The sequence below is a fragment of the Fusarium poae genome, chromosome 3, assembly GCF_019609905.1.
Source record: "Fusarium poae strain DAOMC 252244 chromosome 3, whole genome shotgun sequence".
NCBI classification, from domain to species: Eukaryota; Fungi; Ascomycota; class Sordariomycetes; order Hypocreales; family Nectriaceae; genus Fusarium; species Fusarium poae.
In genome coordinates, this window is record NC_058401.1 from 5,082,748 (window position 1) to 5,106,694 (window position 23,947).

The 23,947-nt window shown below is 48.6% G+C and overlaps 9 protein-coding genes across 9 annotated transcripts; 5 read left to right on the forward strand and 4 right to left on the reverse strand.

The window, feature by feature from the left end:
* Positions 1-35: 35 nt before the first annotated feature.
* FPOAC1_009121 (uncharacterized protein) lies at positions 36-1,757 on the reverse strand (the record flags this gene model as incomplete). Its single annotated transcript, XM_044853551.1, has 3 exons — positions 36-996; positions 1,049-1,304; positions 1,349-1,757. The coding sequence occupies 3 exons, from the start codon at positions 1,755-1,757 to the stop codon at positions 36-38; spliced, it is 1,626 nt and encodes a 541-aa protein (XP_044706221.1).
* A 754-nt stretch (positions 1,758-2,511) lies between these two features.
* FPOAC1_009122 (uncharacterized protein) lies at positions 2,512-3,476 on the forward strand (the record flags this gene model as incomplete). The annotated part of the gene is made up of 2 exons (XM_044853552.1): positions 2,512-2,788; positions 2,842-3,476. 2 exons carry the CDS (start codon positions 2,512-2,514, stop codon positions 3,474-3,476), a joined length of 912 nt encoding a protein of 303 aa, XP_044706222.1.
* Positions 3,477-3,578: 102 nt separating this feature from the next.
* Positions 3,579-4,775, reverse strand: FPOAC1_009123 (uncharacterized protein; the record flags this gene model as incomplete). The annotated part of the gene is made up of 1 exon (XM_044853553.1): positions 3,579-4,775. One exon carries the CDS (start codon positions 4,773-4,775, stop codon positions 3,579-3,581), a length of 1,197 nt encoding a protein of 398 aa, XP_044706223.1.
* A 1,114-nt stretch (positions 4,776-5,889) lies between these two features.
* FPOAC1_009124 (uncharacterized protein) lies at positions 5,890-7,364 on the forward strand (the record flags this gene model as incomplete). The annotated part of the gene is made up of 4 exons (XM_044853554.1): positions 5,890-6,126; positions 6,180-6,941; positions 6,989-7,030; positions 7,080-7,364. The coding sequence occupies 4 exons, from the start codon at positions 5,890-5,892 to the stop codon at positions 7,362-7,364; spliced, it is 1,326 nt and encodes a 441-aa protein (XP_044706224.1).
* A 1,637-nt stretch (positions 7,365-9,001) lies between these two features.
* On the forward strand, positions 9,002-10,501 carry FPOAC1_009125 (uncharacterized protein; the record flags this gene model as incomplete). The annotated part of the gene is made up of 1 exon (XM_044853555.1): positions 9,002-10,501. The coding sequence occupies one exon, from the start codon at positions 9,002-9,004 to the stop codon at positions 10,499-10,501; it is 1,500 nt and encodes a 499-aa protein (XP_044706225.1).
* A 494-nt stretch (positions 10,502-10,995) lies between these two features.
* Positions 10,996-13,251, reverse strand: FPOAC1_009126 (uncharacterized protein; the record flags this gene model as incomplete). Its single annotated transcript, XM_044853556.1, has 3 exons — positions 10,996-12,582; positions 12,636-12,737; positions 12,790-13,251. The coding sequence occupies 3 exons, from the start codon at positions 13,249-13,251 to the stop codon at positions 10,996-10,998; spliced, it is 2,151 nt and encodes a 716-aa protein (XP_044706226.1).
* Positions 13,252-14,551: 1,300 nt separating this feature from the next.
* FPOAC1_009127 (uncharacterized protein) lies at positions 14,552-16,220 on the forward strand (the record flags this gene model as incomplete). The annotated part of the gene is made up of 4 exons (XM_044853557.1): positions 14,552-14,566; positions 14,671-14,766; positions 14,839-15,583; positions 15,640-16,220. 4 exons carry the CDS (start codon positions 14,552-14,554, stop codon positions 16,218-16,220), a joined length of 1,437 nt encoding a protein of 478 aa, XP_044706227.1.
* Positions 16,221-16,523: 303 nt separating this feature from the next.
* On the forward strand, positions 16,524-18,025 carry FPOAC1_009128 (uncharacterized protein; the record flags this gene model as incomplete). The annotated part of the gene is made up of 3 exons (XM_044853558.1): positions 16,524-16,738; positions 17,144-17,643; positions 17,700-18,025. The coding sequence occupies 3 exons, from the start codon at positions 16,524-16,526 to the stop codon at positions 18,023-18,025; spliced, it is 1,041 nt and encodes a 346-aa protein (XP_044706228.1).
* A 1,992-nt stretch (positions 18,026-20,017) lies between these two features.
* On the reverse strand, positions 20,018-22,617 carry FPOAC1_009129 (uncharacterized protein; the record flags this gene model as incomplete). Its single annotated transcript, XM_044853559.1, has 2 exons — positions 20,018-21,669; positions 21,717-22,617. 2 exons carry the CDS (start codon positions 22,615-22,617, stop codon positions 20,018-20,020), a joined length of 2,553 nt encoding a protein of 850 aa, XP_044706229.1.
* Between the last annotated feature and the right edge of the window lie 1,330 nt (positions 22,618-23,947).

Here is a 23,947-nt window from a genome sequence, read left to right on the forward strand (position 1 = left end):
AATAGTTGTTTTTGGGGACCCAACACCAAAGTCAATCATCGAAGCCTCAGAGGATCATCAGGCATATAATCATCCGTCTCGTATCCCTCATTATCAGTCACTTCTTCCCCCCGTGGACGCTTCTTGGGCGGTTCAACAAAGTACAGAGCCGCCAATGCGATAGAGCATAGGAATGATATGTAAAACCATGGCAATCCGATCCAGATTCCCTTTCGCTTCAGCCCTTGATCAAAACACCAAGCCAGCACTGGTCCGGCGATAAACGAGCCCACTACTTCAATCATGCCTATCAAAGCATACAATCGAGCCGTGTACTCGGGTTGCACGTAGTGTGTAACTGTTGCGCGGGCAAGCGGACCCGTGGCAGCGCCAAAGGTCTCAATAAACAGACCGAAGAAGAACATGACTGCGTTGTGGCTCAATCCTTGCCAGAATGCTCCGAGGACAAGCATCACAGTTGAGATACGCGTTAGGAACAAATCTTTGCCGAATGCTGTCATGCGAAATCGAGGCGACATGAGCCTATCTCCAACTTTGGGCAGACCAGCGAGAATAACCAGGTCGAGGATACCCAACGGAGAGAGGATCAGGCTCACGTCGGCCATTTTCCATTTGAAGTGTTTGCTGATGTACTGACTCATGGTCGTCGTGTAGGCCGTGTAGCGCGCATTTTGTATAAAGAATGTGATAAGAATCATAGCGACGCTCATGTTCTTGAGCATGTTGAGCGAGTGTCTGAGATCTTTGACGCCATCTGACAAATGCTCCTTTAGAGTACTCGGTGCCCTTTTGCCATTCTGGGCTTGCTGTTTCTTGATGTTAACAGTCAATGTTTCGGGGAGAAGAACAAGGACGCCCATGATAATGGGAACTGTGAACAAGACGAGATATATGGGAAGCCAAGGGCCGTACTTGTTCATCAAAATACCAGCAATGGCAGGACCACTGATACCTCCCGCCGTGGCACCAAAAGCAGACCACAAAAAGTGCTTTGCCCTGCATATCGTGTGAGTGAGAGATTGCATCAAAAGCATTCGCATTTACTTACTTGTTTTCCTCAGTGCTGACATCAGCGGCAATCGAATAGAGAGTAGACATCAACACGGGGACGCCACCACCAAAGACTTGAAAAAAGCCCCCCAGTACCAAAATGTAGGGCCTATCCCGGAGAGAGCCCTGGAAGGCCTTGATACTGAAAGGAGCAAAGAGGAAGCAAATAGCAATACCAACCCAAGCAAACATGATTGTTGGTTTGCGGCCAATTTTATCAGACATGGTTCCATAAGGAAAAGCTACAATAAGACCTGGATGGATTGTTAGTGAAATGATAATGAATTGTTCAGATAACACTCGCCAATGAGCGAAGTAACGAGTCCGTTCCAGCCATACAAATACCCCAATTGAGACTGCACCTCATCAACCTTGCACTTCATCTCATCGATGATATCCGTCGAGGTGTCGTTGTAATGTATATGGCAAAACATGTCTTCAATCAGACGTGCAGTGGGCAACATTAACAACATGCCGCTCAAAACGACCGCAAACTTGATAAAAGAAACCAAAATAACAATCTGCTTGGGTGAGCGAACAACCCATCGCGAGGATTGATAACTGGGAACTGGCTCAGAGCGAGGGTGAAAGGTATCATTGCCGTTATCTGCGTCGTGTTCAAGGGGATCCAGATCGAGCAAGGGTGCATCCAAATGCGACTCTAATTCGACATCCTCACTGGAGACGGGTTGATACTTGGATAGCATCTTGGCGACACAAGAAGTCAAGAGGAACTCAAAGGGGGGACATTGTGGTTAAATATTAATAAACAGTACAAGAGAGGACAACCCAAGAGTGAGGTGGACAAGTCAAGGTGATCAAGGGAGGAAAAGAGACGCGAAGATGCATGCTCAACAAAGTGACTAAGCTAACTACATAACTGGGCAAACGCCAAAAATAAAAGCGTCCATCTATTCTGGTCGATCCAGGGGCTAAAAGACCCCTGTACTTTTGCTTGAGCCTCTCTGTAGGGCTGGGCTGTGCAAGTACAAGAACAAGTACAAGTACAGAAACAATTGCGTGCGTGGCCTGCGACCGTGCAATATTTATACGCGTATTAATTACTATTGTACTCGGATTGATATTGTGCATTCATCAAAAGTTCTTTGTTATACCTTTAGCCAAGCATTGATATAGCAAACACGGCTAAATGAACTCTAGGTGAGACTTGTGTACAATCAATTTTACGTTGTACAACTAAGATGTACTTTTGACACTCACCTGCCCCCAGCCTTGAATGGTAGTATCAATGCTTCCTGAAAATTGAGGTCATCATGAAAGTTAAAAGTCTCCGTCACAAGCGTCCGGTGGGGCCGTAAACCCCGCAGCCGGTCCGCCCCCGCTCCGGTAGTTGACCTAGGCTATCAAGTCTTGACCTTTACATATGAACAACCAACCACAAACCAATACATCTTGTCCTATTTTGCTAGAATCTCATTGATTAGTTGGTATCTCATCAATATGCCACCCTCCTCCTCCTCCTCCTCCCCTCTCCGCATAGGCTTCGTGCCAGAACATTTCTCAACTCCCCTCTACTTTGCCCAGAAGCACTTCGGTCTCGATGCAAATCTCATCCCCTTTCCTTCCGGCACAGGCCACATGGTCACCGCCATTCGATCTGGAGAGATTGATGTAGCTGTTGGACTGACTGAAGGTTGGATTGCGGGTCTGGGAAAGGAGGGCGTGGAAGGAGATGGTGGATATCGTCTTGTTGGAACTTATGTCGAGACTCCCCTTTGTAAGCTTCCGCCATCTTATAACCAGAACCTCACTGCTGACAGAGCACCTCAGGCTGGGCTATCTCTACAGGCGCAAAGCGTCCTGAAATCACCTCTGTCGACTCTCTCAAGGGTGGCAAGATTGGCGTTTCACGAATTGGCTCAGGCAGCTATGTGATGGGCTTCGTCCTGGCCGACCAGCAAGGCTGGCTGACCCCTGGTGCCGCAGAAAAGCCCTTTAGCGATACTGTAGTCCTCAATACCTTTGAGAATCTTCGCAACGCCGTCAACAGCGGCGAGGCCGACTTCTTCATGTGGGAGCATTTCACGTCCAAGAAGTTCTACGACTCTGGTGAGATCCGTCGTGTCGGTGAGATCTACACGCCCTGGAGCAGCTGGAAGATTGTTGCTTCGACAAAGTTGACACAGAATGGTTTGGATGATCGCGTGAAGGACCTGTTTGCCAAGTTGGACCAGGGCATCAAGCACTTTAACGAGAACCAGGAGGAGTCTGTGGCATACATCTCGAGCAGCCTTGGCTACATGGAGCCCGATGCGCGGGAGTGGCTCAAGACGGTTAGGTTCCCAACAAAGACGGAAGGAGTTCGCCCCGAGGTGGTGCAGAATACAGTCAACATCTTGCGAAAGGCGGGAGTTCTGGCCGAGAGCAAAGGAATGGAGCCTCAAGCCATGGTCTTCTCTTCCTAAGCTAATCTCAATCGATGATCTTGGCTCGAATACGAATTAGCGACTAGAAAACTAACCGCTACCCAACAATGTTTTTCCTTCTTCCTTTTCACTCAACCGCACCTAGAGGAAGAGCTCTTTTCTAAGGTTCCTAAGATGATCGTAAAGATGTGTGAGCTGATTGCACTCATGTCGTTCTCTGGGCGGCACATCGCGGTTCGCCTTGTCAACCAAATGCTCTTCTATACTCCGAATCTTACGAATCAGGCCTATGACCGAGCCCTGATATGTGATATCCGAGCTGGCAAACAGAGGCCAAAGGTTTGCCTCCGAGAATTTTCTGTGAAAGTCCTCTGAGGGGATCGAGTAACACTCTGGGCATACCGCCACATTGTACTCTCGGTAGGCATCAAACTCCTCTCGAGTAGGAAGCATGCCGTTGTCCATGTAGTAGACTTGGTGTGAGAGAAGGCGTAGCGCGTGGAAGGTCCTTTCGACGCACACTAGTCGCTGGTCAAGCATTCGATCGTCTGCCGAGATGTGTGTCAGTTTCAAGTCCAAATTTCTCTCACCGTTTATTGTCTTACTGATCAGTTGTAGTTCTTGTATCAACGCCCATTCGTAGTCCTTGTTATGTCCGTGTCTCAGCTCGTTGGGCACATCTTTCTGGCCCGCTTCCAAGAATAGGACCAGATTATCACGGATGAGACCCAGGATCGGCTCGAGTTTGAGTTTGTGAGCGACCACAGCTAGCAATAACCAGTCTCTCACTCGATACAAGTACTTGGCCTGTTCTGTCAGATCGGCAACGACCCGCTTGATTCTATTAGTCGAAAAGAACGGGAAGTATCGAGGGAAAATCAGATCACGCTCCCTGTCCTCGGGGTAGCTGATAGAGCGAGGTGCTCCAAGTGATTCGTGAATGAGTATGGAGTAAAATAGGAGGCGTGGGTCGGCGTTTGTATAGTGACGGCCGTCGTTCTTTCTGTGAATGATGTCGATGACGGCCCTGAGGGCCTCCTTGGCCTTTTCTTCTTCAAAGTCAACAGCTTTGATTTGAAGTCTCTTGTGCCCAATTCCCAATACCTGTAGGTCTGGCCATTTTGAACATGTTGATCGCATGCGTTTCTCGTCGACCGCGAGGCTAATCAAAATACTACCGTCGTCGTTTAAAACGGAGAGCGTGTTCTCTCGCCGATTTCCTGTTGATTTGTTCGCCTGGTTTTCGGGGGACCCCTCAGAGCCCTTGGATTTCTTGATTCGTTCTATGATCTGCTGCCTAGGGGATGCTGCACGCTTCTTCTTAGATTTCCGAGCCATTTTTCTGATGATAGTTGGGATGCGAGTGTGTGGAGTAGAGAGATAAAACCTGTTCGAAATGAACCACCGAAGCTTCCCTTTGAAATAGTATCTAACGTTATCCTAAAAGTCTAACGGGCAGACAGGTGAAGTTTGAGCATTTCCATATGAACAGGCTTAGGTTCGACTTTCATTCCACTTACTTCTACGCCTTCCGTGAAAGTTATTATTTCTTCAGCACTCCTTTTTAGTATACCTAGGTAGGCACTTGTATTATCGGTAAGATACTGGATTCTATAGACCTCCGCTCTTGATTTGTGTATATCTAATTTCCATGTCTTGTGCGTCAATTTGCAGTCAAGTTTGACAATCACGGGTTCTTGCCTTGTTTGCCAGGACAGAATCTACTCAACATTGTTTATCTATTTGATCAAGTTTTTGTGTAACATGATACCTTGACCTTGATAAGTTGAAATCTGGAATGATAACAGAACTCCTGATACATGAGCATTTGCAGCACGCGATGTTGGTTTCAGGCTGCGTTACCCAAACAACAAAACCTTGATAACCATTATTAAAAAAGCAGTCAGCAGGAGCATTCCAGATTGTTATACAAGAATAATCATGGGAATAATTCGCTGTCAATGTGATATTTACATGGTTACACGCTGCGTTGCACGACTTACACGACCTGACCATATCACGAGGTGATGTCATGTCACTGGAGACGGGAATAAACCACCCTTTCTACCCCCGATACCGGCTTGAAAAAAAAACGAACCCTTATCTTTAGGTACCTTAATTGCAAAAGATTACCCAAAAACAGTCACTATTAAGATATCCCCGCTTCAATTAATTGCGTGCTCAACACCAAGAGCCGTGATATTCGATATCCGTCCGACATCCGCCACTACATAAACAATATTGTTCCCCTTTGTCTATCCCGCATTTTTCATGTCAACATCCCACATTCTGTCTTGTTCGCCAAGATCTTGTGGCGTCGACATTACATACGTCGCTTATCGCGCCTCGACTCGACTCGGGCCGAAACGCGCAAAGCCAAGTTGCGTTGCGCGCATCCTTATCTGGGGTAACTCTATTGAGGCGCCGGTCGCATTCAAACTCTGCAATCTACATGGTACCAGTCATGTCGGCCCTCTCAGATGAAGCATCGCATACACGCGAACGTCAACATGGACATGACACCGACGATGTGGCGGTGCCCTCAAGTCCGCTCTTGGAGTCGAGATCAAGATCGCCAGTTGGATTGAGGGCCAAATTGGGCTTGAGTGGCGTCGCTCGAAGGACTGTGGGCTTTGCGCTGCTTCTATTAACGGTTTTCCTATGGACAATGTACAACTTCATTGCCAGTGTAAGAGTCTCAACACACTTGACTTTGATGTCAGCGCTGATGTGCATCTTCAGTACATATTCTCCGACGAGACGTATAACAAACCCTTCTTCGTCGTTTACCTCAACACCTCGATATTCGCAATCTCCTTGATACCAAAATTCTTCAACTACTTACGAAAGTATGGCCTCCGCGGGCTGCGACACGATGCGAACCAAGTCTGGATAGACTACAAGCATGGCACAAACTACACCAAATCCCTACATCGAAACGAAGATGAGCAGGCCACCGAGCGCTTGATAGCGCAAGGCTATGGAAGCACCGATGCCACCCCGTCTGACGAGAGGCTGAGTTTCAAGGATACTGCTGTCTTGAGCTTCGAGTTCTGCATGCTTTGGTTCCTGGCCAACTACTTCTCATCAGCCTGTCTCGAGCATACCAGCGTCGCGAGTGTAACAATTCTGACATCAACGAGTAGCGTCTGGACGCTCATTTTCTGCTCCCTATTTGGCATTGAGCGCTTCTCTACTGCCAAGATCATGGGTGTAGCAGCTTCGCTCGCGGGTGTCATTCTCATCTCGACGGTGGATTTGGCTGGGAAGGCCGATGAGAACAGGGGATCATTTCCACACAAATCGTCTACGCAGATTGCCCTAGGAGATTCAATGGCGCTTCTGAGTGCTGTCATCTACGGACTTTATGTGACGGTGATGAAGCGCAAGGTTCCCAATGAGGATAAAGTCGATATGCAGATGTTTTTTGGGCTCGTCGGTGTTTTCAACGTCGTTCTTCTTTGGCCGCTTTTCTTCATCTTGCATTGGACAGGTATCGAGCCAGTAAGTCGACATGTGCATCTCAATGTTATTTAGACTAACCGTATCAGTTTGAACTTCCACCGAACAGCACAATCTGGGGCATCATTATTGTAAGTCATTTGCTGGGCAGGAGCGGGACAGATGCTGACAAGAAACTAGTTCAACGCGGTATCATCCTTCATCAGCGATATTTCATGGGCTCTCGCCCTGCTCATGACAACGCCTTTGGTGGTGACCGTTGGTCTTTCTCTCACCATCCCATTGTCTCTGATTGGCGAAATTCTACAATACCAACAATATTCAAGCTTCACCTACTGGATTGGCGCTGCAGTGGTTTTTGTTTCATTCATTGTAGTTAGTAGAGAAAGCCACGATGAAGAGGATTTGAGAAAGGACAATGATCTTGAGAGATCAGTTGGGGTTGAACAAGTATATGAGTCATGATATTAACGACATGTGCATGATTTTATGGGCATTAGGGGCGTTTTGATTGCTTTCAACAGCAAGTTGGTACAGACAGGCAGGCAGGCAGGCATGATATGGGATACAGCCGGCGTTTCAACCGCACAATTTATTGATTAGTCGAGCATTTACGACAAACACAAGCATCGATATAAATGGATATAACGACTCAAAAGTTTAAATTATCTCGATTTCCCGATTCAGACAGGTTCGTAAACAAATCATGATCGAGATCCCTGGTCCTGGCTCCGGCCCCGTGGTTCTGGACCCTGAAGTCCGTCCATATTTTACATCTCGATCTTGGATCATAACTAGTCGACGATCTGCCAAGATCGAATCGAACGTACAGCCAGCACAGCACAGACTGTCTGCTTATGCAGCGGGGTTGACGGTTTCGCGGATCCAGGGTAGCGTCGGGGAAGAGTCAGAAGGGCAGGGGTCAGTTGGAGTAGTTGGTTTCCGATGCACGTTTTTCAAAGCTGTTGAGAGATGGGTGAGGCTTACCTATGAAAGTGAGTATCGTATCATGTCTCTGTATGTTTTGTTTGTTGTTTTATTTTTGTTTGGATAGAGGCCTACCTAGTTTTGGTCCATACAATTTGCATTGATTGACGTGGATGATATTGCTTTTTTATTTCACAGCTGAAAGACCCTTGAAAATCATCAAGATATTGCCCTGCTCTTTTGCATTTGGACTTGAATCTATGCATTATCATGTCCCCTTATCCCTTGTCCTGGGTCCGGAGCTGCTCCGTGGTATCTGTTTTGCTTTGTTTGACCCAGTGCTCTGGGGCCTCTCGGCGCTAAGCACAGGACCTGTATCCATATATCTCTCTGCAGATACCGCCACAGTTCGATTTCACGCCAAAAGCTCGATCATGACGTCTTTTTTAGTTGGTGGGGAAGCTTCTTTTTTCAGTAAAACAGTCCGGGTCATGGGTCCCTTTTGGCTGTTTGTCATGAGGGGGATCTGCGTTGCCCTTGTACCTCGTTGTGGCGTATGACGGGAATTCAATATGATTTCATATTTTCTTGCTGCGAGTTCAGTATTCATCTGTGGCTTGATAAGCACATAATTATATTATACTAGGTACCTAGAGACAGACAAGATTGGGAAGAACGACTTGACTCAGGATCAAAAGCCTCTTGACCGATTTCTTGTCATACGAAAAACAAAGAAGAAAGAAAGAAAGTGCATTACATGGACCCTTTTCTTCTTTCCTCTTAGGGAGCTCCGCATCCAAAATTGACGTTGCCATTTTGCCTCTTGAATCTCATCTCATCTGCAGGGTCCGTCCGTTTGGCCTAGACCTCTACCGACCTCGACCTTACCTCGATTTCTTTCTTCCTGCACTACAACCCCTACAATACATTCACTTGACCTAATTAACCTGCCCATTTTGAATCGACTCAACCCTAAATCTTGTTGCCTTGAACTGACTCTCGTTCCTTTCCTGAACTACTCTCTCATTATCCTTTGTAACTTGTTGTCCCTATTGTAACTCTCGACGAATTCGAGCAATATCATTCGAACTTTGGACCTATCATCTACAACCCTCTCCAGTCATACGCCCTGATCTTGGGGTGGCCCAACTACCCGGGCCAACAGAACAGGGGAAATGGCAGCGCTTCAACCTGATGTCCCACAACATCCTCAGCCTCCATCTCAACCTCAACCTCAACTTCACCAATACGATCGTCCGTTGGCCGAGTCTATTGCCATTGCTACAAGGTCGGTGCACGCAAAGCTTAACAAGCTTATTATCGCACGTTTACCGCTTGCGTTGCCTCCTGTTGCTGCCGATTCGTCTTCGTACATCACTGGACTATTACATATTACGCCCATCTACATCACCTTCGAGACACTATGGCGAGATATAATCGAGTTGGGATCTCCTTTAGGATGCGGAAATGACGTCGAAGCATTCCTTCCACAGAATTCGCCGACTGGACCTCCCAACACTCCCTCACAAATCGATGCTCACGAATTCACGAATCGTAGCAGAATGCTGGCATTGCTTCAGCAACTTTATCTTCCAGGACTAATGCGATCTGAACGTCTCAAAGCTGATATTGCAAATTTGTCAGGGTGGTCAAATAGCACCGTTGAGGAGCAGCTACGCCTGGTTGAGCAGAATGGTCGACTGGGGGATTTTCTCCAGCACATAAGAAGAACGGTCCACAATCGACCTCACGTACTATTGTCTTATTCCTATATCTTGTTCATGGCTCTTTTTGCCGGCGGCCGTTTTATCAGAGCCACCCTAGAATCCGCCGGGGACGAGTTCTGGGACCGCTTACCTTCGCCGGTATTGCCATCTCTTGTACCTTGCGAGGAGAACACACGGCGAACTAAGCGAGCCAGCGGTTTGTCCGACGACCAGATTCCACAGGATGACTTTCATCACCATGCGACTCACACGATGCCTCTGCGGTTTTTCCACTTCCAGACTCCTGAAGACGGAGAAGATTTAAAACGCGAATTTAAGCGACGACTCGCTAGCATGGAGGAAGAATTGTCACCACATGAGAAGCAAGACATTGTCCAAGAATCAATTTGTATCTTCGAAAACATGACGCTTTTGGTCCAACAGCTCGACAGGCTCTGTGATGACCCATCACGCGAAGGAAACGACAGTCCGACACCCTCTCTGCTCGACTTGGTCGACCAATTCCATCCTTTCCGCTCTCGTCTCAGAGACAGCGTATCTATCGCCAAAGATAGAATTCAAAAATCTCCAAAACTATCACCGAACCGCACTAAATTAGCTTGGTCGATCTGGAAATACTACGGTGCGGCTTCATCTCCTGTGGAGCCAGAGAGTGGGATCAAGGTGCCGATCGGTCACCCTGGTCTGTCCAACGATGCGTCAATCGAACTTTGTCCAGCCTTTTCGAAGTCTATGAGGTTCGATAAGACCTTGCCACGACCGACGCGTTGCCCCGCCAAGTCCATAGGGGAAGAACATGATTTGGGTGAGTGTCTTCAGGTTGCTTCTAAGAAGCTCAACAGTATTGGCTTCATCAACTGGTTAATAATATTGACTGTCGGGGTTATTATCCTTGGAGCGTTATGTTCTGTACGTCACGGCCGCGATGTAACAATGGTGGAAGCATGAAGCATGAAAATTGAAATGTCGTGTCATGCATAGCGATTGCATCTTATCTGGCGTTTTTATGGAGTTGAAGCATGAGGATACCCTTTGTTGGGAGAAACACGTCTATATGTGGAGTTGGTTGGTTGCATTTTTATTACACGAACGAGCACATACATATACGATTGTACTCAATTCCCATGCACTTATGCATGTATATATTCCACAGAGAGAAACGATTACGACTTTAGATTACGAGATAGTACCTTATGACATGAAAAGATCATGTGTTTTAACTTTGCAGAGAGATATGCCTTTGTTCCCATTTCTTACTACCTGAGTGTCGCTATTTGTGAAGGTCGATCCAAATACAATTTGGCAAATCCACTCACATCGTTGAGGGGCTTCTCATATAATTAATGTGTTTAAAACACCCATATCTGTATTGGGGGGTATCGTATAATGTCATGAAAGAAAAACGCCATTCGCTATTGCAAGATACTGTCGCCTTGTCTCATTTACTCATCGTCATCAATGTCCCAGTCGTCTCCCACGTCTGCCCAGCCTGCAAAGTATCGCTCTCCACCAAAGTCGCCAACCTGTCTGAAATATCGCGCTCGACCTTCGTCTTCTTGCCACTGGCGGACAACGGAATCGTCCGACGCGCTGACCAGCTTCCCGTCGTAACTCCAGCTGACATTTGAAACTTCGCGGGTGTGACCGTGGATAAGGGGCGTGCCGTTGCGGAAGATCGGGATAGTAGATGAGCTGGGTTCAGCGCCGGCGGCGGATGAGAAAGAACGGGAGGGCGTAGGGGCGGATCCGGGGGGATCGAGGAGGTGAGCACGCTGGTCGCAGACTGAACGAAGATAGCGCTCATCAGTAGGGAAGAGCACGGCCGAAGATTCGGAGCTCCCGACGGCGAGGAGGTCAGATGAGTGAGATATGCCCTTTTGCCGCATGCTGCACTTAACGAAGAATGTTCTGGCGGCGAACGAATCGTGTTTGAAACCATACAGGGGACCTAGACCTTGGGAAGCAATGGGTCTTCTCTTCGTAGCGAGGTCTTTGAGTTCAGGAGCGTGGCCGAGCATGAGATGAGCCATGGAGTAGGCGTAGATGGTGTTGTCTTTGCATACAGCGTACATACGAGCGGCGTCACTACTAAGGGCCAGGGAGGTGATTCCGTATGAGCGCCAGGCGTGGTTGGATGGCACGGCTGTGGAGGACAGAGGAATACTCTTCTCCTGATGCCGACGGTTGATGTATCGGAGATCCCAGAGCTTGACAACAGCCTCTGCTTCGGAGGCGGATAGTAGCAGATGTTCACGATCGGCGGGGAGCCATTGGATAGCGGTGACGGACGCAACAGAAATCTTTCCATGAGCATTACGTTCATGGGTATTGTCAAGAGTGTTCACGGCAGATGCTTGCAATGGCCGGAGAGTCTCATCTCTCATAGTGACAGTCCGTCGACCTGTCTCACTACAACTCACCGTCGAAAAGCTTCTGACATGAGAAGGTGGACATCGCAGATCCCACAAACGGATACGGCCAGCCTTGTCTGAGGTGGTCAACACATTGCCGATGGACTGGCCCTTCTGCCAAGCAACTTGTCGAGTTGAACTGTAGTGACCTTCAGAGAGTCTGGCTGCCACAGTCTTGGTCGTCACATCCATTACCAAGGCTGCATCACCAGCCGTGGTTGCAAGACGCATGTCGTCATTGGAAAAGTCCATATCCCAGATGGCATTGTCGTGGACGGTATGGACGCCCAGATCTTTTTCCTCGCTCGGATCATCGTTTGCAGAAGTGTCAAAGAACCTAACGCAACCTTCTTCATCGCCGACGGCCGTCACAGGAGCATTATGAGTGCTTGCGAGACAGAAGGGAATGGTGCGACTACCGCTAGGAGCGAGACACTCGTACGAATCGATGCAACGACTGTGAAACCGTGCTGTTTCGGTTCGGGGATCGGATGCAGGCGTGCGAAGAAGGGATTGACCGCTTGAATATCCGAGTCCATGTTCACGATTTAGCAATTGAGAAGTGAAGCCTCTGTTGGCGAATTTCCTAATGGGCCTGGGTGCGTAGTTGAATGGTTCCTAAAGTCATGATGTCAGTGACGCCAGCAGGATATGAGAGCACATCAACATACATCATCAGGCTGAGGTTCTTCATGACCAATATTGGTAGTTTTGACGGTATTGCCCTTCTTTGGGGTTTTAGCAACTCCACGACTGGTCTTGAAGAAACTGCTCTGTTGGGCTGTGAGTAGAGGTTCGGCGATAGTCGGTGCTACTCAGGCTTACCAAAGTAGCTCTTCTACAGCTATCAAGGCTCTCCAGACTAGCTTCACTACTGAAACTATCCGATGCCTTCAAACCATTATCAACACTCAAGTTCGAAGAGCTTGAGCGAGTCAGTCGAAGTGGTGGCATATCATCCAGGTTCAAAGTTGGCCTCTTGAGGTCACCCTCCGTCTCGGAAGCATCGAGCTGGAGCTTCCTCTTCCGTGAGTCATCTTGAAACCTTTCCGTGGGAGATGATGGCAGGATGTTGTCACTAAAAAGCGATTGAGGTGAGACGGGTTGCTGATTAGTGTCGGCCTCAACCAAGCTACCAAGAGCAGTCCTAAACTTTGGCAATGGCTGCGTCTGAACCTGCCTGGGCTGCCAGAATCGATTAAATCTTCTAGGGGTGATCGAAGGCGTTCCTTTTGGTCGTGACGATGATGAAGGCGTAGGAAGAGTATCGGGATCCAGAGGGGACATGGTAGGCAAAGGAGCCTCGAGCAAACCGGCAGCGGGTGTCTGGCTGGTAATGGACGCAGGAGCGTTACAAACGGTAAGAACAGTATATATGTGCACGACGACGATGAGTTATGATTAGATGTTCTTTCAGGTGCATCAAGTTTTAGAACATGTCGTCGGCATCGAACATGATCAATGAAGGGAAAAGAAAGTAAAAAAAAAGTACAATACGGAGTAAGACCAGGTAGATGGCCGCAATTGCAGGTTCGGGTCGGTTGCCAGAGCAAAAGGCTGGGGTTGAGAGTGGAAGCGAGCACTAAGTGGATATTGACGCGATAGTCGCGACGTAGAACGCCCATTTACACGCTGAGCTGCATGGCCGCGGTGTTTTCGCGTAGAGAGGTTGGATCAGAACAGCCACAATCACCGCCACTGACATGGGCATGGGAGTTGACATCATCTTTGGCTGTGGCAGAACTGTTGCAACCTAGGTATGCAAGGGCCAAGCCAAGCCAAGCCAGTCCAGTCCAGTGCGTGCTGTAATTTTGGCAGCTTGTTTTGTTTCTGAAGTCATGATTTTATCCAAGACATTCGTATATGATAAATTCTCAAAGGCTATTGACGTGATGAAACAAGTTGAGTCATTCATAAAAGGGAAAAGAAAAGTGATTCACTTTAATTCCGGTACTTGTTGTCCATGAAAATAAGAGCCGCAAATTACTCCACTAACAGCGGGACATTCCCCGGAATACAGACCTACAGGCTGCAAGGATGCAGGATAGGTAGGCACCTGAGCAGTACCTAAGTTGTTGCATACAGTAGAAGGAAAGGACATGAAACCAACAAAAGAAAGCAGATTCCAAGTATCCAGCAACTTATATTTATGTTCAATCAAACAGGAATCTCAAATATATGTACAAGTGCCCCTATTTTCTTTTATCTCCCCTTCATTGGCTCTTCAAGCCCTGTCTCAGAATTCCAAAGCCGATGGCCCGTTCATCCTCACCGATAGCCACCAAAAAAGACCCAGAAAAAGCAACCCTGAAAGTCTAGGCCAATGGTGTCATCCCTCATCACAATCACTCACAATTTACCTTAGTACCACCTATCTACAGCACCAGTACCTAGGTAGCCCAGGTGTCTAGGTTCCATGTCTGCCCTGTCCTTCTGTATCCGTAACACGCAATCAATCCCTTTACTCTTCATCTTTCCTTCTCCAAACAATTTTCTTCAATTACTCTTTATCTCTACTATCCTCTCTTTTACTTACACTTGTCATCCGCAAGAGTAACTGTTTCGCGCGCGCGCACAAGACGCAACCATGTGCCGTTTTCTGGTGAGTCCCCTATAACAAAGGTCCCTTTTCCTTATCTGTGCCTCCGAAGCCGGATCCTCAGTCGCAGAACCTCAACGCTGACTTTGCAACTCTTCTTTTTCTAGGTCTACAAAGGAAGCGACGACATTCTCTTATCAAAGCTGATTCTCGATCCCACCCACTCGATTCTCAAGCAATCTTTTGATTCCAGGCTGCGTCTCGTGAGTCACCCCCCACATCCTGACCGATACTTAAAAGCAACGTCATATCTGACCCGTTGCGACGCTCTGTAGGATACGAGACGAGGACAGAACAACGCGGATGGTTTCGGCATCGGTTTCTACACCGACCCCAAGCTTGGCTCAGCGCCCTGCCTTTTCACATCCACCATTCCCGCCTGGAACTGCACCAACTTGCAACGCATCGCTTCCAAGACCGCATCCCGTCTTATATTTGGCCATGTCCGTGCCACGACCGAGGGCTCCCTGAGCGAAGACAACTGTCACCCCTTTACACATGGCAGTTTGATGTGGATGCATAATGGAGGTCTCGGTGGATGGAAATACATCAAGCGACGTCTCGGTGAGCGTCTGGCCGACAAGTGGTACCTGGGCGTCAAGGGCGGCACCGACAGCGAATGGGCTTTTGCTCTCTTCCTCGATACCCTTGAGCGACTTGGCCACGACCCAAGCACTTGCCCCGAAACTGGCTTCGGTCCAACAATTCTTCGAGAGGCCATGAAGCGTACCATTGCGCAGATCAACGAAATGACCGATGCAATCCCAGAAAGTATCTTGCAGAACGAGGACGTCGACACTCGAAGTTTGCTCAACTTTGCCGTTACCGATGGCCACAGCGTAATCTGCACTCGATACATCAGCAGTTCAAAGGATGAGGCAGCCAGCTTGTATTATTCCTCTGGAACGCAATGGACGACACGCACCCAGTCTGCGAATGATAAGCAATATCAGATGGAGCGCAAGGATCGAGGCGCCGACATTGTTCTTGTCGCAAGCGAACCTTTGACATTCGAGAGAGGTATGCAAAATGTTCTGATCTAAATTCTCAAGCGGGTGTATACTGACTAGAAATAGAAAACTGGGTCAACGTACCAACAAACTCCATCTTGACAATTCATAGACAGACCGTCATGGTCCATCCCATCATTGACAAGTACTACGAGCGGGATCCTCATCATGTCCGCTCCAGTGCCTTTGTTCAGGCGAAGGGTCTGACATCGAACGAGAAGAACCGAAGCGATGCTGCAAGCCCTGCAGGACAGGATCGTCAACAACAAGAGCTCGATGGCTACCGCAAGATGATGACTGGTACCCTCAGCCTTGGTCAATCGAGAAGTCTCAGCCCCGATGTCTGCCGCCAAACAAGAAAGCTAGCCCCGGGTCTTGTGCCTGTGCATGTGCCTGTACCTGAGCCGATTCCTGTCCCGCAACCAGCGCAAGTGACCCCGCCAGCTGAACAAAGCAACAAACCGACCCCAGCACAAGGAAACATCAAGGTTAAAAGACGATCTGTTCAGCTGTTGGATATCAATCAAGGATCGAACGACCTCGATCAGATCTCAGATACAGACGAACCGGCACGGGCAGATGTGCGTAACCCGAAGAAACTTTCGCAGTATTTTCCCGAACTCACCCTCGCGTCTCACGCGGGGTGAGGTGAATATACGACCAAAGACATAAGGGGTTATGTGTCAACAAGGACAAGGAGAATAGGATAGAAAGCGGAGACCAGACCAAAGAAGCGCTTTGGGGCTTTATTGTATGCATGATTGGCCATTACACCGTCATTTTATGGATCAAGGCAAGGTGTTGAGGTGTGAAATTACTTGTATTCTAGATTGTCTGTTATTTGGAGAGATTACTGGTTCTTTTTATGACCACGGATACCCACGTACCATACTTACTCAACCAATATTATCGTATCATGGGAACGAAAATGGGAATTCAAAGTTTACCTGATGACCTCAGTCTTGACCCCTCGCTTCCCCCCCTTGACCCGGATCAGAGTTGACATGGCACCAGAATTGCACCGTCATGGCATCTTCCGACTATCTGTGGCCATGTCCACTCGTCAACGTGAGGCCCTCATTCGTCCTCGCTCCTTTTCACGGCCAAATGCGCCACTAGAGTTCAACAACCGCCATAGAGGAGGACTGTGGAGGCTTGATAGCAGGTAAATAAGAGGCAGCAAGCGATAGGCAGTGGAGGCATCACAGGTAGACAATAGTGCCAATGGCTTCAACGAGCAACGACGCGCTCATGTTGCAGTGAGGATTGTGTGTGTATGTGGTGGCTACTTCCCAACGACAATACGATAGATGCAACTGATGACGGCCCGGAAAGGACGTTGGGTGAGTTGCAGCTTGCGATGCGTTGTGTTCTGCAGCGCCGTAAAACTTTACTGCCTATCTTAACTTGTTACTTTGTAATCTTGAGGTTCTCCCCTCTTCTGCATCACAAGATATATACTCTACTTCTTCCTATCAATATCTCTATGAACGGCTCAATAGAGTCAACCACAGTCGACCAATATGCCTTGTTGTATCGGCATCATCCAGTTCCAGCGATGTCGGCACAGCCTACTCCTCAAGCTCGGCTGCACCAACCACTGCGAAGAGCTCTGCCCTCCTGAAATGCAGGCTGGGCTCGTCGCCACCAACTACCTGTGGCTATGCGAAGACTGTCACGAAAGGAAGACCAACATCGACCTCGACGACCGATGTAACAAGTGGGCGGATCTAATGATGGACATTCCCGAGTGTGATGCTCAGCTTCGCATCCACATGGAGGACGCGGTCCGCGTCCGCGAAAATTACGAGGAAGTAGCATGCGAAAATTCACGAGTCGGTTGCATAGAGGAGATCCAGTGGGTGGTTGAATGGACGTACGAGTATGGACTTATGCTCTACGATGTCTTATTCAAGAAGGCTTGGGAGCCGTTAAAGGCTGCTACCAGGATAGATGAGTTGAGGATATTGAAAATGCGTGAGTGGGATTTCCTCGTCGTCAAGGATGCTTTGCGGAGTCCCAAAGCACTTTTCGAGGAGCAGTCGAACGAGACATACTGGTTCATCAACGGTGAGTATAGCATTCAAGGTTATCAGGGCGATGTGGCTGATCTACTTTACTACTAGATCAATTCAATGAGCAGTACTTACTACGAAGACAACTACAACAGCCCCCTGTGCGTAACAGACCGCCGATTCCTTTGTTTCCCTGGAAGAGCCAAGAAGACGAGAGGCATGCAAGCGAGAGCACTGATACCTTGAGCAGTGAAGAGTTGGGCAATGATGGGAATGAGATAATCACGGACAGCCAAGACGAGCAGCCACACGTAGAACATTGTCCTGCAACACCATCATCTCCTATAGGAAGAGGCGACCATTCCACCTCAGACGACACAGCAATGAGGGATTCAAGCAGGTCAGACCAGCCAGGGGACAGGACTCTCGACGGGTAGTCTGTAGAATGCGATCAAAGCTCTCGTAGACCAGATTGGCCGAGTTACACAACGCTGGCATTATGAGAGAGCAAGCTCAAACATCATTACGAGTACCGAGTAAAGGAATTGAAACCATGTCTAGACTTTACGTTACACATGTGATTGCGGGCGCAGCTGTTCAATCATGACAAGTCGTATCTGTAGTTGTTTGCTTTACACCCCGCCATCATGTCGATGCTCTCTTGATCGACTGATGAACTAACAGCCCCTGTGGCAATCCTCATCCATCTCCGAGAAACTACGACTTGACTTGGACCTACCTCGTTAGGGAAAGCATCCCAAGCTCAAACTTGAAAACATCCCCAGCCTCAGGTTCTAGTGCACACCCTCATTGTCGCCCCTATCCTTCATCCCCATATCCACCAGCCTCGGGCCGCTACTTCAATATACAAACACCTCAGCACAGCCCATACGATACTTCCCCAATGCTCTTGAAACTAGCATTAGCTAATATTTCATGCCCATTCGTCATTCTTCTCACCGAAGCCCGGCATTCTGGCATCCTTGCCCTGCAAGGCTTCCAGCAAAATGGTATGTTACATACCGTGGCGTATGGACCCCCCTTACTAGCTCCAGTATATTGGATCAGGTAGAATACGTAAGGACAGGGGAGGAGATGAAAGGAACGGAGGATTTGTCCTGTGAAAACGTCAGAGGAAGACGTTGTCCAGCTGGTTGGAGTGTTTGTCGTTCATGGCCTTTGTTTCGTGGTCGATATGAAACCTTTTCTTTTCTTTTTTGTAACTCGGTTCCCTTCAAAAGGGGATAAACATGAATCAATCATCAATATCTCATCTGCAGATGTGATGCAAAAACAATAGATTTGCGATTGCCACATACGCCTGATGCATGTCTCATGGTGACAACTTACAGTAATACAATGCGAGCCGGTATACCCACCAACTAACTGGGTAACAAAACAAAACTGATGTTGTCTACATGCCTAATAACTACTACCGTAACTTACATGGATGATCCATCTCAGCTACGCGCTAAAAAAGAAAAGTATCCTTCATGTCGATCATATCCCCACACTCTGGATACCGTCGGTACATAAGAAAAGAATCTGATATTACTATCTAGAGTGGACCGCACACCTGTTTGACATGCTGTCTCTGCTGTGTGTGTCTCAGAAAACTTCATTCGGCCAATCACTGGATTAACCGCGCTTTATCATTACCAGTAGCAAGTGTTTTCATTCGGCCGGCTCCGCTAGGTACAAGCCTTACTTTTAATCTACATACAACGGAGTACACCCGAGGTGCCAAAGCTGTTTTGACCTTGCGGATTTGGGAGTAGAAACCTGAACGATGCTAACTTGCTAAGGAAGATGACTTTAGGAGGCTGAAAACTAGAACTTCTACCGTAGTCTTAGCCCAGCCCTGTAACGTTTTGCAACAGCCACAATTTGCTCGTCCGTCGTCTTTGCAAGGGTTATACTGCAGCTCATTCTATAGGAGGAAGGTCCTGTTCGCCTATGTATCCTTGTCTTGCCAGAGGCGAGTCTTGGTTTGTTTTCAACCACCATCCATAGCACAGTACATTACATACTGCACTTGTTTATCAAGGGGGTACCTTAGTAGTCTTCAACTCTAACTTCATTCGGTTTCCTTGGACCATCTTTTATTTTGGTGTGTAATAAATGCCAGTGCCAACCCTAATATGCTGAGCCCAGACGCCTTGCTCCCCTTCTAACGTAACCGTTCCGTATGCTGTTCGTTGCGTTGCGCTTCGTTACATAATACAATAATGATGCTAGTCTTTCCGTCCTAACTTGAACTCCAAACTCAATCCCTAAGTAGCTCCGAATTCGACAAACTTGACTCATCAACTTCATCTACCCCTACCCACGCACGCATGGCAGCCCCTTGTATGCCAAATCCCTGTTTCCCATCACCTCAGCACCAAGTTAAACGCCTTCACATGTCAATCGCCGAGCATCCCTGCACATCAAAACATGATCCACTCCACCTCAACTCCTGGTCCTCCAATGCACTTTGTCCAGTTGAAAGGCCCGCGTTGATCTCCAGTCCTTACCCCTAGTACTGACGGCTCATCTCCCGACCAATCTTGAATCCACAGCTTCTCCAGTACATCGAGAGCCGCTAGGTTGTTCATGTAACCAGAACGGAACATGATATCTCGACACTTTGACCGCACCATGTTCTGCTGTAATTCGTTGACACACTCGCAGCCCGCCACGAAAAGGGGCCAGAGCAGAAACTTCTCGGCGCTACTGCCAGTATCCAGGCCCGTTGCGTAATAGACGACCTGACTGACAAGGCTCTGAATGCTCTGGTGCCCTGAAGGCAGCGAAGGGCTCACAAGTCGCTCCGTGTACAAAAGCGCAGCGTAGCGGAATGCTTCAGAAAGTGACTCAAGATCTCGTAGCTGACTCTGCGAGCAAGGCTCAGGCAGTGATGCACTGACACGAGCTGCATCAAAGTTCCAGTTCTGAAGAGCTAGGCGTGCTTCCTTCCACTCATGCCAGAATAGCGAGCGGTTTTCCTCGTACGAGATGGCTTGTGCGCCCATGGGCGTAGCTAGATCATCATTGAGTATTGTACTGAATCGACTGCTGTTGAGAATACTTGATTCACCCATCTGTTCCCCTGTCACGTTGAATCGTGTAAGTGACTCTCGACGAGCGTGACCCAGTGGAGAAATGTACGACGAAGGAGATAGCTCCGGTAGCTCCTGGGTTCTAGACGGGGCCGATGTGTTTTGTACAGAGCGATTTTGTGAGAGCTGATTCAGGCGACCCAGCTTGCTGATGGTCTTGAACAGCTCGCGGTCACACCCCACCAGGTTTTCGGTTCCGATAGGTAAGAGCTGAATGTCTGGTATCCCGTTGAACCCAGGATATACTTGAGCTTCACGTTCGTTGATGCTCGCAGAGATGGCGTCAAAGTATGTGAATATCGCTTCCATCCAAGCAGAGTTGCTCGAGGCTGTGAGATATTGAGCTCGAAGAGCCAAGATCTTGCTAACACCGGCAAATTGGGTATGAAACTTGGCGATGCCGGACTCGACCATACGGTAATGGCATAGAAGGAGAATCGTGGCGAGGACTGAATCGTGGATTGCCTTGGTACGGTCGTTGAGCTGCTCGTTTAATAGGTGCACAGCCAAGTTACGGTGTTGGTATTCCTCGGCGAGGGACAAGTCGTCGGGCTGAGTGTCTGCCATGGCTTCGGCGGCATGTTTGTCAGCCATCAACTTCTCAGAAATTTCTCGAGTATCACGTCCGAGACTCAATTTCCTCTTCATGCGGAGATTGCAAGATGCAAGAGCACAAATAGCATGGCTCAGACTCTGGCTGTTTACAGCTAGTCGCAGAATATGGTCTCGAAAAGGGTTGTGTGGCCCGTCGATAAAGACCATTGAGGGACACATGATGTTCTCGTAGTAATCCATGAAAAAGGGCATCTTGGAGATGAGGTCCTGGCTCACATGAACAGATTGGTTTTCGGAAGCGGTGGGCCATCCCGAGGGAGCAAAGTCCGAATGGTGAGATTTAACGTCTTCCTCCTGCATCGACGGGGACCAGGAGATGGGCATAGAACCGTAGCTGGCGCTATATGTATCGACTTCAGGCACGCCTGCGCACGTTAGAACCAAGGGATTCATTGGTTCCATCTGAGCTTACCGAATGAATCACAATCGCGAACAATCCTGTTACCCAGATGCGAATCAAAGGTGTCGGTATGGGAGTGGAGACTTGAGCTCATCTCTGAAGGGGCGTGGGCAAGACTCGGACACGATGTTGGAGCGAAGGTCCTTGCATGCTCGACGTAAAGCGAGGAAGGGGGGCTCTGAGGACCCGGGGAGCTCGTGCTTGTTGTATAGCTGTCGTACATGTAAGATGGGCTGTGAACGTAGGAAACGTCATCTCTGGTATAGGATTGGCTCATGGGTGATACGTAGCCCACGTCTGGAGTGAGAGGATCAATGGATGATGAAAGGTTTTCGGTGACGAGAGGCATAGGAAACCGATGCATGTTGTGGTTTGTATCTTGTGCGGGAGAGTAGTTGATGTTGCCCCAGTTTCCTTGGTGGTGGATGGGGGCTGCATGTTCAGGCTGTGAGATAGAGAGGTAGTCGTATCCTGCCATGTTGAAAGGTGTCGTAGGAGCGGAAGCAACTTGAGTCACGGCAGGAATGTCAATAGGACCCTGGCGCATTCTTCTCGCCTCGTCCTCTGTTCCATGTGTAACAATGGAAGAGCTGGATCTTGAGGAAGCAGTTGAATGTTTTCTGGGCTCACGGCTAACAGGAGGAGCTTTTGCAATAGGTAAAGACAGGCCTCGGAGCTTGCCTCGACTGGCCACGCCAACCCCCCAAGTAAGCTGTGTCTTATAACCGGAGCATTCACTGCCGACCTCGAGACATTGAGAGCAATATGGCCGTCTACGGTCACACTTGATGTTCTTCTTGGAACAAGAGAAACAATCGTCAGAGGCGCCACCGGCAGGGGCGCGTCTTCTGCGCTTTCGCACTGCGGAGGGATCTTTGACTGTAACAGTCGGCTGTGCCATAGCGGCTGTCATTTTTGTATAAGTTGAGGAGGTGAAGTGTATGTGAGACAGGGAGTATGTGTTGTCGACTTTAGAGAGAAAGATATAGTCAAAGTGTAAATGCAAAAGGTCGAGATGAGGTTGATGATGCAGTTGGAGTGAAGTAAAGAGTTTGAATAAGGTAACTCAGAAGAGTAAAGTCGATGGGGAGTCCTTAGAAATGGCGGGAGCACGACGTTAAAGTATACAAGAATGTCAGGAACGATGTATAGATATGAAAGTGGCGCTCTAGGATGGCATAAGGCAAGATGAAGGCCAAACTGAAGAGGCGAGGGGTGTCCGGAGCCTGGGGAGGGTATCGCCCAGTACTTGAGAGTGCTGGCAACAAGACCCTGAAGTTGTAGCAGGGATCATGATGGGGAGCGCAGCCTTTGCTGGGTGTATGCTGTTGAAGGGGTGTTTAAATAGTAGTGAACACGACAAGGAGTAGCGTGGGCAGCATGGATGTACCTACAGTAGATAGGCACATCCAAGATCGAGTAGAGCGGGAGAGACGTCTGATGAGAGACGGGAGTGGAGAGGGGACGGGGGATGGGATGGGGACGATGGGGGCACCGTTAACATTGGCGTTGGCATCATCATCCCGATCCCAAGTCTAAGTAAGCGTACTTCTCTTCCCCTACCTACAGACCAAACTGTACCAACGCTGAAGATCAGCGGGGGGAGGACCCATGAGTGCCATTTCGGCCGAGGTTGACGATAGACCGAGAGAATAGTGAGAGTGTAGGGGTTCCCCTTGTATCCTATTCATTACTAGAAATAGTTTTAATTTCATGCGACAAAACTCAATATCTGTCTTGGCTGTAGGTGGTGGTGATGGGATTCATGTCGTTGTTGTTTGGAGAAGGATGAAGATATGGGGAGACAGACAAACAGGCTTGACTTCACTGCCTGTAGAAACGATGCAGTACCTACAGTAGGTAGAGGAAGGAGGGGCGGGATTGAATTACGTGGGCGTGCCTACCCTCTCTAACTAACTTACTGTCATGCTCGCTACTGTACGAAATCGATGGCAAGTGCGACCAAACAAGTTACCTGTCTTGGATGCTACGTAAGATAAAGATAACGTGGATACCTTGTCTCGCATATGAAAATATGAGCAGTCGCAAGTATTCTTCAATCTTTACCTCTACATAGTAGGGGGGTACTTTTTGCTCCAGGAAGATGGGCTCCCTGACCGGTCGTGTAAGTCCTTTCTCGTCCTGTCTTTGGGGTAAATACCCGCCTCAGGTCGTTGTGTGGAACCTCCGCTCATCTTTCGGCGGACTACGGGGTCTGAAGCGCCCCCGGGGCTTCATCACCA